At 43.8% G+C, this 17081-nt stretch overlaps 1 protein-coding gene across 1 annotated transcript in view; it reads right to left on the bottom strand.

The window, feature by feature from the left end:
• AFG1L (AFG1 like ATPase) overlaps positions 1-17081 on the bottom strand; it is a 350420-nt gene that overhangs the window by 226188 nt on the left and 107151 nt on the right. Inside the window, exon 6 of the mRNA XM_030195195.1 lies at positions 7920-8019. Coding sequence (XP_030051055.1) covers positions 7920-8019 — 100 coding nt within the window. The remainder of the gene's footprint in view (positions 1-7919; positions 8020-17081) is intronic.

Below are 17081 nucleotides of genomic sequence, written 5' to 3'. Positions count from 1 at the left end.
ACCATATCAACTGGAAAAATACAATAAATTGTGAGATATAAATATTAATAAAGAAGGGGGAGAGGACCTCAGACTCGTGACAGTTTCTGATCAGTGAGATCGTTATCAATGTAGTCACCTCAATGTAATCACCGATCCTCTACCAACCTCCTCCTAGACATTTCATTTCTGCGCTTCTAATATCTAATAACTGTAATTACCATATATCACAGACAAACAGTAGAAAACCACAGCTACTTAGCTCATTGCTGCTCAATTAAGGGCCTCCATGCCATACTTTGTATTGTTGTTCGAATACTTTTACTGCTCTAATTGCCTATTGCTCATGTTTGATCTATTCTTACTGTACACCGCCTTGAGTGAATTCCTTCAAAAAGGCAGTAAATATATCCTAATAAATAAATAAATAAAAACTGGAAGTTGCTCTCCTTCCTTCATAAACTTCATCTATTCCGGCTCTCTCCCGTGTCACCGTCTTCCCTGAAAGACAAATCCAGCCCCATCCCTTCCTAGGCTCCCTCTGTTCCTAGTGGAGGAGTGGCCTAGTGGTTAGGGTGGTGGACTTTGGTCCTGGGGAACTGAGGAACTGAGTTCAATTCCCAGCACAGGCAGCTCCTTGTGACTCTGGGCAAGTCACTTAACCCTCCATTGCCCGCCGCATTGAGCCTGCCACGAGTGGGAAAGCGCGGGGTACAAATGTAACAATAAAAATAAATCACATACTGTTTAGTCAGCCAGGGATACTGGGCTTGGTCTAAGTCCTGGCTCTGCCTCTGAGGACTGACTCCTGCTTTTTTGGGAAGGAACTTCAGATATGGGCTGGCTCCCTTCCTAAGGACATGCCGGGTTTCCCCCGTCCTATGGGTTTTGTGCCTGTCCTGAGGCAGAATAGGTCCCAATCCCTTGTGAACCAGCTCAGTTTCCTGAGATCTACTCCCTTGCTCATCACACTATGTATACTCTGAGGACAGGAGGAACAGAGGAGATACTGATGTTTAAGGAGTGGCCTAGTGGTTAGAGCACTGGTCTTGATATCCGGTTCAAATCCCACTGCTGCTCCTTGTGAATTTGGGCAAGTCACTTAACCCTCCATTGCCTCAGGTACAAACTTAGATTGTGAGGCCTCCTGGGACAGAGAAATATCCAGAGTACCTGAATGTAACTCACCTTGAGCTACTACTGAAAAAGGTGTCAGCAAATCTAAAATAAAGATTCTAGAATTCTAAAGAATAACAAGATTCCATGCACAACACAACATTCCATGTAGAACCCCAAAGAGTAACAAATTTCTCCAGGGTGGAGGAGTGGCCCAGTGGTTAGAGCACCAGTCTTGCAAACCAGAGGTGGCTGGGGTTCAAATCCCCACTGCTGCTCCTTGTGATCTTGGGCGAGTCACTTAACCCTCCATTGCCTCAGGTACAAACTTAGATTATGAGCCCTCCTGAGACAGAGAAATATCCAGAGTACCTGAATGTAACTCACCTTGAGCTACTACTGAAAAAGGCGTGAGAAAAATCTAAATAAATAAATAAATAAAGATTCTAGAATTCTAAAGAATAACAAGATTCCATGCAGATTTCAAAGTGTAGCAACATTCCATGTAGAACCCCAAAGAGTAAGAAGGTTCTTAGGGTTAGAGGAGTGGCCTAGTGGTTAAAGCATAAGTACATAAGTACATAAGTACATAAGTAGTGCCATACTGGGAAAGACCAAAGGTCCATCTAGCCCAGCATCCTGTCACCGACAGTGGCCAATCCAGGTCAAGGGCACCTGGCACGCTCCCCAAACGTAAAAACATTCCAGACAAGTTATACCTTGGAATTTTTCCAAGTCCATTTAATAGCGGTCTATGGACTTGTCCTTTAGGAATCTATCTAACCCCTTTTTAAACTCCGTCAAGCTAACCGCCCGTACCACGTTCTCCGGCAACGAATTCCAGAGTCTAATTACACGTTGGGTGAAGAAAACTTTTCTCCGATTCGTTTTAAATTTACCACACTGTAGCTTCAACTCATGCCCTCTAGTCCTAGTATTTTTGGATAGCGTGAACAGTCGCTTCACATCCACCCGATCCATTCCACTCATTATTTTATACACTTCTATCATATCTCCCCTCAGCCGTCTCTTCTCCAAGCTGAAAAGCCCTAGCCTTCTCAGCCTCTCTTCATAGGAAAGTCGTCCCATCCCCACTATCATTTTCGTCGCCCTTCGCTGTACCTTTTCCAATTCTACTATATCTTTTTTGAGATACGGAGACCAGTACTGAACACAATACTCCAGGTGCGGTCGCACCATGGAGCGATACAACGGCATTATAACATCCGCACACCTGGACTCCATACCCTTCCTAATAACACCCAACATTCTATTCGCTTTCCTAGCCGCAGCAGCACACTGAGCAGAAGGTTTCAGCGTATCATCGACGACGACACCCAGATCCCTTTCTTGATCTGTAACTCCTAACGCGGAACCTTGCAAGACGTAGCTATAATTCGGGTTCCTCTTACCCACATGCATCACTTTGCACTTGTCAACATTGAACTTCATCTGCCACTTGCACGCCCATTCTCCCAGTCTCGCAAGGTCCTCCTGTAATCGTTCACATTCCTCCTGCGACTTGACGACCCTGAATAATTTTGTGTCATCGGCGAATTTAATTACCTCACTAGTTATTCCCATCTCTAGGTCATTTATAAATACATTAAAAAGCAACGGACCCAGCACAGACCCCTGCGGGACCCCACTAACTACCCTCCTCCACTGAGAATACTGGCCACGCAATCCTACTCTCTGCTTCCTATCTTTCAACCAGTTCTTAATCCATAATAGTACCCTACCTCCGATTCCATGACTCTGCAATTTCTTCAGGAGTCTTTCGTGCGGCACTTTGTCAAACGCCTTCTGAAAATCCAGATATACAATGTCAACCGGCTCCCCATTGTCCACATGTTTGCTTACCCCCTCAAAAAAATGCATTAGATTGGTGAGGCAAGACTTCCCTTCACTAAATCCGTGCTGACTTTGTCTCATCAGTCCATGTTTTTGTATATGCTCTGCAATTTTATTCTTAATAATAGCCTCCACCATCTTGCCCGGCACCGACGTCAGACTCACCGGTCTATAATTTCCCGGATCTCCTCTGGAACCCTTCTTAAAAATCGGAGTAACATTGGTAACCCTCCAGTCTTCCGGTACTACACTCGATTTTAGGGACAGATTGCATATTTCTAACAGTAGCTGGCCAGAGGTGGCCGGGTCAAATCCCACTGCTGCTCCTTGTGAATTTGGGCAAGTCACTTAACCCTCCATTGCCTCAGGTACAAACTTAGATTGTGAGCCCTCCTGGGACAGAGAAATATCCAGAGTACCTGAATGTAACTCACCTTGAGCTACAACTGAAAAAGGTGTGAGCAAAATCTAAATAAATAAAATAAATAAAAATAAATACTTGAAAAACATTAGCATACACTTTTTTTTTCTCCAGAGATGGGGAAGCAGTAGAACTAGAGGACATGAAATGAAGTTGCAAGGAGGTAAACGTAGAAGTAACATCGAGAAATACTTTTTAATGGAAAGGGCGGTGAAGGCCTAGAATGTTCTCCCGGTTGAGCCGGTCAGGTCAAAAACAGTGACGGAATTCAAAAATGCTTGGGATAAACACAGAGGTTCACTGGTTGTAAAGGTAATGTAGATGATGCTGAAGAAAAAGATAACGAACACAGAGGATCCCTATACAGCAAGAGGATTAAATCACACCAAATCAATGACCTTTAGATTTTAAACAAGGCGTAGGCCAGTGGATGGTATCCTGCATGGAGCAACAGGTACAACTCAGAACAAGAGCACGGAGGGATATGGTTTATTTATAATTTGCTATACCGCTTCATTTGCAAAAGGCAAGTCAAAGCAGTGTACAATTGCAATCCAAAAGAAAAGAAAAGAAAAAACTGCAAACTCACTCAACCATTAAGAGGGAAAGGGAAATGGGACTGAAGCGGTTTACATATATTCAGGTACTTATTTTGTACCAGGGGCAATGGAGGGTTAAGTGACTTGCCCAGAGTCACAAGGAGCTGCAGTGGGAAGCGAACCCAGTTCCCCAGTATCAAAGTCCACTGCACTAACCACTAGGCTACTCCTCCGCTCCACTAAAATATCAAAACTAAGCGTATTAAAGCATATTAAAATTAACAGCCATTCTTATTTTCCACAGTTAAGGATAACCATCTGAATCTCCACTAATCAGCCTGTACATAGTGGCAGCCCAAACCACCTTACTGAGCAGACTTGGTGGTTAATATGCATTGAACATATGTGTCTGCATTTTACTGCCTTATTAAGATAATGAACTGAATTTTCAGTTGTACCCATTTTAATTAGTGGTGAGGTCTTTGGGGGTAGAAATGCTATCAAAGTTGGTGTGGACCTGTGTTTTCCAAATTCAAATTCAAGGTAGGTTACAATAAGGTTATTTCCCTGTCCCAGGGGGGCTTTCAATTTAAGCTGTACTTGAGACGAGAGAGGGTGAAGTGTGCGTCGGTGGCAAAAGCTGCATTTGAACCTTAACTTCACCGATTCTCAGCCTGCTGCTCTAACCAGTAGGCTGCTCCTCCACTGTAACGTTAAATGAGATCCTATCGAGCTGTATTTTTAGATCTGCTTTGAGAATGAGACTGGGAATGTTATGGTAAATTGTGCTGTAATAATATGTTATACTCAAAGAAGTAGGCTAAAGAAAACAAAAAGGAACATCCCATTTTATTGTAAATTGTATGTTAGTTTCAGGCAGCTACCGATATACAGAAGTGTACCAGTCCATTTCTTTCCGCTATGGAGTTATCCTTTAACTCAGTTTCATTTTTCATTGTGCCTGAATTCACACAGTTAAAGATTGCAGGTTTGTCATTTGACCTAAATCTCTAACTGCATAGAAACAGCTTTATATGCCCTTTATTGAAACTGACTGACATCTTTTAGGACAAATTGAAGATTAACTTCTTTTTTTTTTAAATTGAAAGAAGTCTTTATTCAAGTAAGGGAGAACAGGCAAAATGCTAACAATTAAGCAGCTGTTAACACATTACAGAGTGTCATAAGTACATATAAGTAATGCCACATTGGGAAAAGACCAAGGGTCCATCGAGCCCAGCATCCTGTCCACGATAGCAGCCAATCCAGGCCAATGGCACCTGGCAAGCTTCCCAAACGTACAAACATTCTATACAATCAAGCCATTGTGACATCACTAATGAGGTTGGCTCTTATTGGTGGAATGAGCCACTATGACATCACAATAGGTTAAATCACTGCTCAATGTAATAAAAGTGAGCCAAGTAGAGGACATAAGTACCGTATTTTTCGGACTATAAGACGCACTTTTTTCCCCCAAAATTTGGGAGAAAAATGGGGGGTGCGTCTTATAGTCCGAAGGTAGCGTTTTTGGACCTCCGTTGTGTACTTACAGGATTCCATGTTCCCTGGTGGTCTAGTGACGTCGGGGCAGGAAAGAGCCCCCTCTTTCCTGCCCATCGCGCTGCTCTCCGTGCTTCTCAATGCTTTCTGACGGTCTCGGCGAGATTCAAAATGGCCGCCGAGATTCTCGGCGGCCATTTTGAATATCGCCGAGACCATCAGAAAGCATTGAGAAGCACGGAGAGCAGCGCGATGGGCAGGAAAGAGGGGGCTCTTTCCTGCCCCGACGTCACTAGACCAGCAGGGAACATGGAATCCTGTAAGTACACAACGGAGGTCCAAAACCCGGGCAAGACGCACCGGAGCACCTAGGTTTTAGAGGAGGGAAAGAGGAAAATTTTTTTTTTCCTATTTCCCTCCTCTAAAACCTAGGTGCGTCTTATGGTCCGGTGCGTCTTATAGTCCGAAAAATACGGTACATAAGTAATGCCACACTGGGAAAAGACCAAGGGTCCATGGAGCCCAGCATCCTGTCCACGACAGCGGCCAATCCAGGCCAAGGGCACCTGGCGATCTTCCCAAACGTACAAACATTCTATACAATCAAGCCATTGTGACATCACTAATGAGGTTGGCTCTTATTGGTGGAATGAGCCACTATGACATCACAATAGGTTAAATCACTGCTCTATGTAATAAAAGTGAGCCAAGTAGAGGACATAAGTACATAAGTAATGCCACACTGGGAAAAGACCAAGGGTCCATCGAGCCCAGCATCCTGTCCACGACAGCGGCCAATCCAGGCCAAGGGCACCTGGCAAGCTTCCCAATCGTACAAACATTCTATACATGTTATTCCTGGATTTGTGGATTTTTCCCAAGTCCATTTAGTAGTGGTTTATGGACTTGTCCTTTAGGAAACCGTCTAACCCCCAGTAGCAACGATTTTCAAACTTGTAACATCCAAGAGTTATCAATAATAAGCTCCCACCACAGGTAAAACATTTTATAATAAACTTCAATGTTTTTAAGGTTTAGTACAGGTATACCCACCTCCCCACTGAAGATGAGCTTTTTAGAGACTTTGGAACGTCCTGCCTCTGAAGCTTAGGGAGGAAACAAATGATCTTCATTTTGGTAAAAAATTAAAGTCTGTCTTTTGTGATTAGGTATTTGAAAATAGAGAGAGATTTACATTATTTATTTATTTTATTTATTAGGATTTATTTACCGCCTTTTTGAAGGAGTTCTCTCAAGGCGGTGTACAGTAAGAATAGATCAAACATGAGCAATAGGCAACTACAGCAGTAAAAATATTCAAAAACAATACAAAGTATGGCATGGTATTCTACTTGCAATGACAACACAGTGGGGCTCGTTTTCAAAGCATTTGGACTTACAAAGTTCTATAGGTTACTAAGCAAATTTGTAAGTCTAAGTGCTTCGAAAATGAGCCTCAGTATGTACTAGAACATTATAATTGGTAGTGAAGGGTAAGGCAAAGTTGTAACATATAGATGAGTAAGAAAGTAGGAAGAATTAGAAAGTAAGATGACTGATTTGAAGAAAGTTGCATGTGAGGTCAGAGAGATGGTTAAATATTATCTCAGCTAGGGTAGGAGTGGATAAACATGTCCCGCTGCAGTATGTGCACCCATGTCACTCCTTGTGTGTGTGAGTGACACTAACAATATTCACTTATTTATTTGGATTTCCTTCACTCCTGTTATGACTATATTTTTAATAATGTAATCCATCTTGAACTGATTTTTCTGGTTAGCAAGAACATAAATGTCAAATTAAATCAAATGAAAAACTTGGAAGGGGTAGAAAAAGGGGAAAAATGCTCGAAACATCTTGATGTATTACAGTTTATTGTGGATTGTAATGTGACAATGGTTTAAGATGTTAATAAACAAGATTTATATTTTAAAAAAAGCAAAGATCATAGCCAGCAGGATGGTGGAGTGCACAGGGACAAACAAACAGGACTGGGAAATGGACCAATGACTCCAGAGACTGGGACAGGAGGATAAAATGAGAAAACCTTTATTACAGACTCGACACAGATCCGTGTCGAGTCTGTAATAAAGGGTTTCTCAGACACAGTGCTTACTTTTGTCCTGGCACCCAGTTTATGGAACAATCTTCCTCTTTTGACTAGATCAGAATCATCCTATAACCAATTTAGAGCTAGTTTGAAATCTCACTTTTTTCTTATAGCCTTTGAAGACGCTGGAGTGCTGGACAGGGGGCAGCAGTAGCTGTGAAAGTTAGTTTGACTGTTTGTCTTCAGGATGAATTCTCTCTTCTTGAACGACTGTGTCTATCCTGTATCTACTGGAGGTTCTAACTCATGTTTCTTATATTTTAACCATGTACAAATTGTCTCAATTTGGCCTTGGCCAAGATTGGCGATTCATCAAGTTTTTAAATAAACAAACTTCTGTTTTCTATTCCTTGAATGCGTAGCGCTTCATAGTAAAGTGGGATTTCTTTTTTTTTACCTTCGGGAGGCCTGTTTGATGTTGCTACCACCACCACTCCATTATGAAACAGGTTTTCAAAAAGCTGTTTGAGGATCATAGCATCAGCAATATCGGTCACCTGTGGAAGGAGAAGATGTTCATTTCATCACCAGGGTACTGCAATGCAGAAAAGAAGGCAAATCACACTTTTTATCATGCAAATACTACCTAGCTTTGCTGGCAGTTGCAATCCTAAAATTGCTATGACTGGTGACCTAAAACAAAGCTGACCCATAAGAACATAAGCGTTGGCAGACTGGGAAAGACTGAAGGTCCATCAGGCCCAGTATACAGTGTGGCCAATCCAGGTTACAACTACCTGACAAGATCCCAAAAAAGTATCACAGATTTTATGCTACTTAGTCTAGGAATCAGCAGTGGATTTTCCCAAGTTCATCTTAATAATGACTTATGGACTTTTCTTTTAAGAAATTGTCCAAACCTTTTTTAAGCCATTATTAAGATGGACTTCAGGAAGGGATCCCCAGAAGCTTAGCCGGCGGTGGGAGGTGGGGATAGTGCTGAGCAGACTTATACGGTCTGTGCCAGAGCCGGTAGTTGGGAGGCAGGGCTGGTGGTTGGGAGGCGAGGATAGTGCTGGGCAGACTTATACGGTCTGTGCCAGAGCCGGTGGTGGGAGGCGGGGCTGGTGATTGGGAGGTGGGGATAGTGCTGGGCAGACTTATACAGTCTGTGCCCTGAAAAAGACAGGTACAAATCAAGGTAAGGTATACACAAAAAATGGCACGTGAGTTTATCTTGTTGGGCAGACTGGGTGGACCGTGCAGGTCTTTTTCTGCCGTCATCTACTATGTTACTATGTTACTATTTCTAGGATAATCAGCATAAAATGTATTGTACTGTTTTGAGATCTTGCCAGGTACTTGTGACCTGGATTGGCCACTGTTGGAAACAGAATGTTGGGCTTGATGGACCCTTGGTCTTTCCCAGTATGGCAATACTTATGTACTTGGGATTCTGAATGGAATGTTGCTACTCTTTGGAGCTCTACATGGAATCTTGTTACTCTTTAGGATTCTAGAATCTTGCTGTTATTTGGGGTTCTACATGGACTCTTGTTACTCTTTAGGATTCTAGAATCCTTCTATTCTTTGGGGTTCTACATGGAATGTTGCTACTCTTTGGGTTTCTGCCAGGTACTTGTAACCTGGATTGGCCACTGTTGGAAACAGGATGCTGGGCTAGAAGACCTTCGCTCTGTCTCAGTATGGCAACGCTTACGTTCTTATGTTCCCACTCTCTTCTTCCTCCATCGCTGCTTTTACTGCTGTTCTCAGCTCCCAGATCCTGGTATTGCTATTGGTGCCATTGGAAGCACAGGGACACAAAATATTAACTACTGGTTGTAGTGGCTGCTCTGACCCCTATATACACTCCCTGGACAAAAAGCAGAGATGTAGATGCAGTTGGCGCAACCCAGGGAGTGGATACCCTACTCAAAGTCCCTGTACTTCTAGCAGAAATAGGAGGAAAGAGCAACAGTACCTACTGGGTGAGAAGAGTGACAGTACTGAGATGGTATCAAGCGAGGGGTGAAAAATCTCCTTCCAAACGTTTCATTACCTTGTCATGAGTTAATTTTTTTTTTGTTTGAACCAGCTCAGTTGGAAAGACTTTTATAGATAGGGAAGTCAAGTTATGAGATCATAAGTGGTTTATATTATCAATGCCTTAATCATCCTCCAGTAAGTTATTGATTTTGCTATAAGTGAGATCTATCTATCTGTCTACTTATCATTTCTATAGCGCTACAAGGCATACACAGCGCTGTACACCATACACGAAAAGACAGTCCCTGCTCAAAGAGCTTACAATCTAAATAAGACAGGTAAACAGACAAAACAACTAAGAGGCAAGGGAATAAAGAGGTGGGGATAAAAGGACAGGGCAAGTGAGTAGTGGTTAGGAGTTAAAAGATAAGATTTCCTTGTTTCTACTCTTTTCCCACGATGCGGAATTGGACTGTTTTCTTGTGTAGTGCTTGCGTTACAAGACGTATGAGGAGAGACTTGCTGACCTGAACATGTATACACTGGAGGAAAGGAGAAACAGGGGTGATATGATACAGACATACAAATATTTGAAAGGTATTAATCCGCAAACTAACCTTTTTCCGTAGATGGGACGGCGGTAGAACGAGAGGACATGAAATGAGATTGAAGGGGGGCAAACTCAAGAAAACTGTCAGGAAGCATTTTTTCACGGAGAGAGTGGTGGATGCTTGGAATGCCCTCCCGCGGGAGGTGGTGGAGATGAAAACGGTAGTGGAATTCAAGCATGCGTGGGATAAACATAAAGGAATCCTGTTCAGAAGGAATGGATCCACAGAAGCTTAGCCGAGATTGGGAGGTGAGGCTGGTGTTTGGGTGGTAGGGCTAGTTCTGGGCAAGACTTCTACGGTCTGTGCCCTGAAAATGGCAGATACAAATCAAGGTAAGGTATACACAAGAAGTAGCACATATGAGTTTATCTTGGTGGGCAGACTGGATGGACCGAGCAGGTCTTTTTCTGCCGTCATCTACTATGTTACTATTGAAAACATTTGACATTAAAAAAAAAGAACACGAGACTGGGGAAAGATGGCGGAAGAAAAGAGGGAATCACAAACATGTGGAACAAGGGAGAAGCACTAAGAAGGCTGTGAAGTACAGGAAGACGGAAGAGAAGATGGCTGTAAGAAGTGAGGTTTGTGGACAAAAGAAAAATGCAGGAGGACTGGGAAAGGGGGCAATCTGATAAAACATTTTCCATGATTAAAGTATGTTTATAGGAAAAAAAAAAAAAAAAAGAGTTAACCTACTTTCATATGATCTGCAATGTATGAGTGTATTTATTTTATTTTTTTTATTTTAATTATTTTTATTAGTAAACATCACATGCCATGATACAGAAAGATCATCACTCTCAGAGTCAGAATCCTCTATTCATAGCAATATATCAAATAACATATAATACAATTCTTTCCCCCCCCCCCTTTTTATGCAACCCCCTTCCCCCTCAAAAACACGTAAACTCAACAGATCAATGCCATAGCACTATAGCATATTCTTAATCTACTACGAAAACCACATTTCTTTAACTTAAATCAGTTTTCATATGTTTACGCATAAAAACACACATCCCCCCCTCCCTCCCATCTCCTTACCCACCCTCCTCCCTCCCACGTCAGCCTATTCTAACATGTCTTTCTTCCTATCACAAGCTACAATGTGAGTGAGTTCACTAGTAAGCTGCGGGCTCTGCCTGATAGGGCCTGCACGTACGGCTCCCAAATCTCCCAGAATCGTTGTTTACTCCTAGGGCTTCGGTGCACCTCACGTGCCTCCAGAAGCACCAAGGTATGAAGCAAATTCCTCCACTGCCAGAAAGAGGGCCCAATATCCTGAGTCCAAAATTGCAGAATACATTGCTTCCCTATAATTATTGCCTTATACATGAATATGCCCCCTCTGTGTGCCTCAGATTTAACCCGCTCCCCCCTGGGCCCAAGATTAGATTTTTAGGTGACAATCTAATTGTCTTATGAATTAATGTCTCACAGAATTCCATAATATTATCCCAGAATTTCTTAATGTCTGGACATTCCCACAGCATATGGTAAAGTGATGCTCTCTGGAAGTTACACTTGCTGCAATGTGGTGCTTGAATTTGTATGAGTGTATTTAATAAAATACATAAGCACATGCACAAATTTACATCTCCTTCAGAGCAGGTGTAAATTTGTGTTAAGATTTGGTTTGGGTCTTGGTTCTTATTTTATAAAGTCACACAATAGAAATAAATATCTAAGGGGTCCATTTACTAAGCTGTGGCAAAAAGTGGCCTGTGGTAGTGTAGGTATTAGGTGCGCGTCAGGCCAGTTTTCACCGCATATGCAAAAAAAGGCTTTTTTTTTAATGGGCCGGGAAAAGGGCCTGCGGTAAAAATGAAACCAGCTGTCAGACTTGTGAGTTCTTGTACCAAGTAGAGCGCTGCTGAGCCTGGTACTCGGACCAGGTTCTGCTTGGTGGCCGGACAACCCCGGGTTTCACCTGCGCTGACCGCCGTGCCCCAGAGGTTGAGCCCCTAGGTGCGGGCGGCCTGCAGGGTTTACGAGACGGAGCTGGAAGCGGGGTGGTGAACATATCGGCCAGGCAGGCAGCAGGTCAAGAGTGTAATCCAGGTACAGGCAAAGTCAGTAGGCAGGCAGCAGGCAAGAGAGTAATCCAGGCACAGGTAAAGTCAATAGGCAGGCAGCAGGCAAGAGAGTAATCCAGGTACAGGCAAAGTCAGTAGGCAGGTAGCAGGCAAGAGAGTAATCCAGGCACAGGTAAAGTCAATAGGCAGGCAGCAGGCAAGAGAGTAATCCAGGTACAGGCAAAGTCAGTAGGCAGGCAGCAGGCAAGAGAGTAATCCAGGTACAGGCAAAGTCAGCACCTATAAGTGCATTCACTCTGCAGCTCCTCAGTACCTCTCCATTCTCATCTCTCCCTACATTCCTCCCCGGGAACTCCGTTCACTGGGTAAATCTCTCTTATCTGCACCCTTGTCCTCCACTGCTAACTCCAGACTCCGTTCCTTTTATCTTGCTGCACCTTATTGCCTGGAATAGACTTCCTGAACCAGTACGTCAAGCTCCATCTCTGGCCGTCTTCAAATCTAAGCTAAAAGCCCACCTTTTTGATGCTGCTTTTAACTCCTTGTTCACTTGTTGAGAACCCTTATTTTACCATCCTCACTTTAATATTCCCTTATCTCTTGTTTGTCCTGTTTGTCTGTCCTAATTAGATTGTAAGCTCTGTCGAGCAGGGACTGTCTCTTCATGTTCAAGTGTACAGCGCTGCGTACGTCTAGTAGCGCTATAGAAATGATAAGTAGTAGTAGTAAAGTAGAGAAGAAGCAAACTACTGAGCAAGTAACACCTACCAAAGTAGAAGCCAAAGCATGGAGTCCAGGAAGAGCTCAGCTGATAAAGTGCTGGCGTCTGACATCAGCAGGGACTGGCAGGGAGATGGAGCACAGCCATAGGAGAAGAGCAGGGGAAGGAGGAACCGGAAGACCAATAGGAGAGAAGCAAGGGAAGCCAGGCAGTGAGAAAGAGAGAGAGCAGACACAGTTGGGTGGAAGCAAAGCAATCAAGGAGCCTGCAGCCAGAGAAGAACTACACACACATGGCTCATGGCTGTGCCAGTCAAGTGTGCGTGTCGACGGGACACTGCGCAGCCTGGGGACGCCGCTTGCATTGAGGTAGGGGACATGACACCAGGACACCTAAAACTGGCCTGAGCCCTTAACACCACCCACTGATCTAGCAGTAGGCGCTCATGTACTACACGTGCAGTGACCGATCAGCGTCAAGTGCCAATTACAGCCGAAAATTACGCGTGTGGGAGGAAATAAATAAATAAATCATCCAGGAGGTATGGGCGCGAGCAAAATCTGAAATTACTACAGGGGGAGCGGGGGCCATAGCCTGGCAGTAGTCTCGTTTTGGCACACACTGCACATGTGTAGTGCCAAATGCACCTTTGTAAAGGGGCCCCTAAGAGTACATCAGCATGGTACTATTACAGTAGCCGATAGTATACATATTTTTTGTTTCCCACCAAAAAAGAAAAAAAACTGCATTTGTTTCTCCCTCTTCCCCCACCCTGATTTCTCCTGTTATTGCAAGTCCAGACAATGCTACTAAGTGGAGTGGAGGAGTGGCCTAGTGGCCTAGAGGAGTGGCCTAGTGGTTAGGGTGGTGGACTTTGGTCCTGAGGAACTGGGTTTGATTCCCACTTCAGGCACAGGCAGCTCCTTGTGACTCTGGGCAAGTCACTTAACCCCCCATTGCCCCATGTAAGCCACATTGAGCCTGCCATGAGTGGGAAAGCACGGGGTACAAACGTAACAAAAACAAAAAATAAAATAATTGGACAACCTTAAACTACAAGTGGATGTTAATTCTTAACCCTAAGCATACTACTTAGTTTACTCAAAGTATTTAGGTGAGTGCTTCTCAATTTAGGTGTTAAAAAGTCCAGGAAAGGGGTCTGGAACTGGATAAATCTATTAATTGTTTTCTTTCCTTATCACTTGACTGACATTCTCTCCATACAAATGGAATTATGCATTTGATTTCTCCACAACATCAATGTGGGAGGACTTTCCTGTACCCATTGAAATAAGATACATCTCTTCGCCATCAACCATGCTTTCCTTACAAACAATGTTCATCTCATTCTAACTCCAAATTGTTCTCTGTCCAAAAAAGAATCAAACTTATTATATATTTAAAAAGGTGAAGTAAAAGAGGCTATTAGAGCCAAAAGAACATTCTTCAAACAATGGAAAAAGGACCAAAATAGTAACATAGTAAATGAAAGCAGAAAAAGACCTGCACGGTCCATCCAGTCTGCCCAACAAGACAAACTCATATGTGCTGCTTTTTGTGTATATCTTGATTTGTAACTGTCATTTTCAAGGCACAGACCGTACAAGTCTGCCCAGCACTATCCCTGCCTCCCACCACCAGCTCTGGCACAGACCGTATAAGTCTGCCCAGCACTATCCCCGCCTCCCACCACCAGCTCTGGCACAGACCGTATAAGTCGGCCCAGCACTATCCCCGCCTCCCAACCACCAGTCCTGCCTCCCACCACCGGCTCTGGCACAGACTATACAAGTCTGCCCAGCACTATCCCCGTCTCCCAACCACCAGCCCCGCCTCCCACCACCAGCTCTGGCACAGTCCGTATAAGTCTGCCCAGCACTATCCCCGCCTCCCACCACCGGCTCTGGCACAGACCGTATAAGTCTGCCCAGCACTATCCCCGCCTCCCAACCACCAGCCCCGCCTCCCACCACCGGCTCTGGCACAGACCGTATAGGTCTGCCCAGCACTATCCCCACCTCCCAACCACCAGCCCCGCCTCCCAACAGAAGCAACATAAGCACTTGCGAGTTAGATGCCAAGCACTGATAACGAAGGCTAAAACAGAATATGAAGAGAAATTTGCCGCCAGAGGCAAAAATTCATAGTAACAAATTTTTCAGGTACATCAAAAGCAGAAAGCCTGTGAGGGAATCTATGAGACCGATAGATCATGAAGGAGGAAAACGGACACTAGAGAGGACAAGGCCATAGCAGAGAGACTGAATTTCTTTGCTTCAGTCTTTATGGAAGAAGATGTAAGAGATCTACCAGGTCTTCAAAGTTGATGATGCAGAAGAACTGAAAGAAATCTTGGCGAGTCTGGAAGATATAGAGGGATATTTTCAAAGCACTTAGCCTTCCAAAGTTCCATAGAAACCTATGGAACTTTGGAAGGCTAAGTGCTTTGAAAATATGCCTCCATACTGAGCCAAGTCGATAAATTAAAGCGTAGTAAATCACCTGGACCAGATGGCATGCATCTGGAGATACTGAAAGAACTCAAACCCCCCCCCCCCCCCCGCCGAACACTTTTGGTTCCTTCAGTCTTTTAAAACTCTCCTATGCACCCTGTGTCCTAATGGCCAGCATTCAGATTGTTTTCCTTTCCCAAATGTTCATGTCTTTCAGTCATTCAGAACTCTCCCCTCCCCCCCATTTAACACTTCGGTTCCTTCAGTCTTTTAAAAGTCTCCTATCTACCCTGTGTCCTAATGGCAAGCACTCAGATTGTTTTGCTTTGCCAAATTGTCTGTCACTGAGGTCAGTGCGTGCCTGCCTAGACCACTTCCGGCAGGCACGGTCCCAAGCACATCCTGTTGGAGGTGAGAATTATTATATAATTTATGTATATATATAAATATATATATACACATACATATATTTTTTTTTTTCAAAAAAGCTCAAGGAGAAGGAAAAAGCCTTGGCGCGCTAGGGTGCTCACAAACTCCCCTCATCTATGTGCAACTCAAGCATAGGCAAAAAAAAAAAAACCTCTTTTCAGACCATACAAATATAAAATTCAATACCAAAATTGTGCCACAAAAAAAAAAAAGAAAAGAAATGTATTTGAGCAGTCTGTCAGTTACTGTCTACATCCGATGGTGGCCATTGTTTCACTCAGACACAAAATATGCTGAACAGAAAAAAAAATTGTGGTGAAATAAACAAATTTGTATAAACTCTTACAAATAATATTTGAAGCAAGTTATAAGAGATTACAAATAATGGTGCTGCCTACTATACGTTTCTTATTAACATAAATGGCCACCAGCTCTATACTAAAACCAGGGGCGTAGCTACGGGTGGGCCCAGGCCCACCTTCTCCCACCCCCGCCATAGCGCTGCCTCCTCTCCTGCACTTCACGGTCTCTGTCTCCCACCCTCGCGGCAGTGCTTTCAATTTGCTATCAGCGCTGCCTGCCTGACAGCGGCGCGACGTCCTCCTGCTCCGGGGCCTTCCCTCTGCTGCGTTGATTCAACTTCCTGTTTACGCAGGGCGGATTGCACACGGCAGAGGGAAGGTCCCGGAGCAGGACGTCATCGCGCCGCGTCTGTCAGCTGTCAGGCAGGCAGCGCCGATAGAGCGCTGCCGCGGGGGTGGGAGACGAAGACCATGAAGTGCAGGAGAGGAGGCAGCGCCACGGTGGGAGAAGGTGAATGGAGGCAGCACCGATAACTTGAAATGTGCTGGACTGTGTGTGGGGGTGGGGGTGGGGTGGGGGGTTGTAGTGCCCACCCATCCAACCCGCTGGCCCACCCAAAAATTGTCTTCTGCCTACGCCACTGACTAAAACGACAAAAAGTCTGAACCAATCAGGTATCAAAGAGTCCAAAACTGTTTTTTTTTATTTATTAATTTGACTTTTTTTTCTACACACTTAACATGCAATTGAAATACATTGTAAAACTTGAATACATAAAAAGAAAAAAAAAAGAGCAAGAATTGTCGGGCTCATATATTGAACCCTACAGGAAAAAAACAAGTTTATACAATTTTTTAGACCACAATACACAAGGGGGGGGGGAGGAGGTGAATTAGATAACAGGAGATCCCAAGAAGAAAAGAAAAAATATAAAAATTATATGGCCTGGCCTACGATCCCGTTATATCTTTATAATCAGATGACACCATCAATTACTCTTTAGGTTTTATGGCTAATTTTTTCATTTCAAGAAATGCTTTAAGGTGTTCTGGCTCAAAAAAAACGTATATTTTGGGT

The sequence above is a fragment of the Microcaecilia unicolor genome, chromosome 3, assembly GCF_901765095.1.
Source record: "Microcaecilia unicolor chromosome 3, aMicUni1.1, whole genome shotgun sequence".
NCBI classification, from domain to species: domain Eukaryota; kingdom Metazoa; phylum Chordata; class Amphibia; order Gymnophiona; family Siphonopidae; genus Microcaecilia; species Microcaecilia unicolor.
This window is presented reverse-complemented; position numbering and strand designations above follow the sequence as displayed.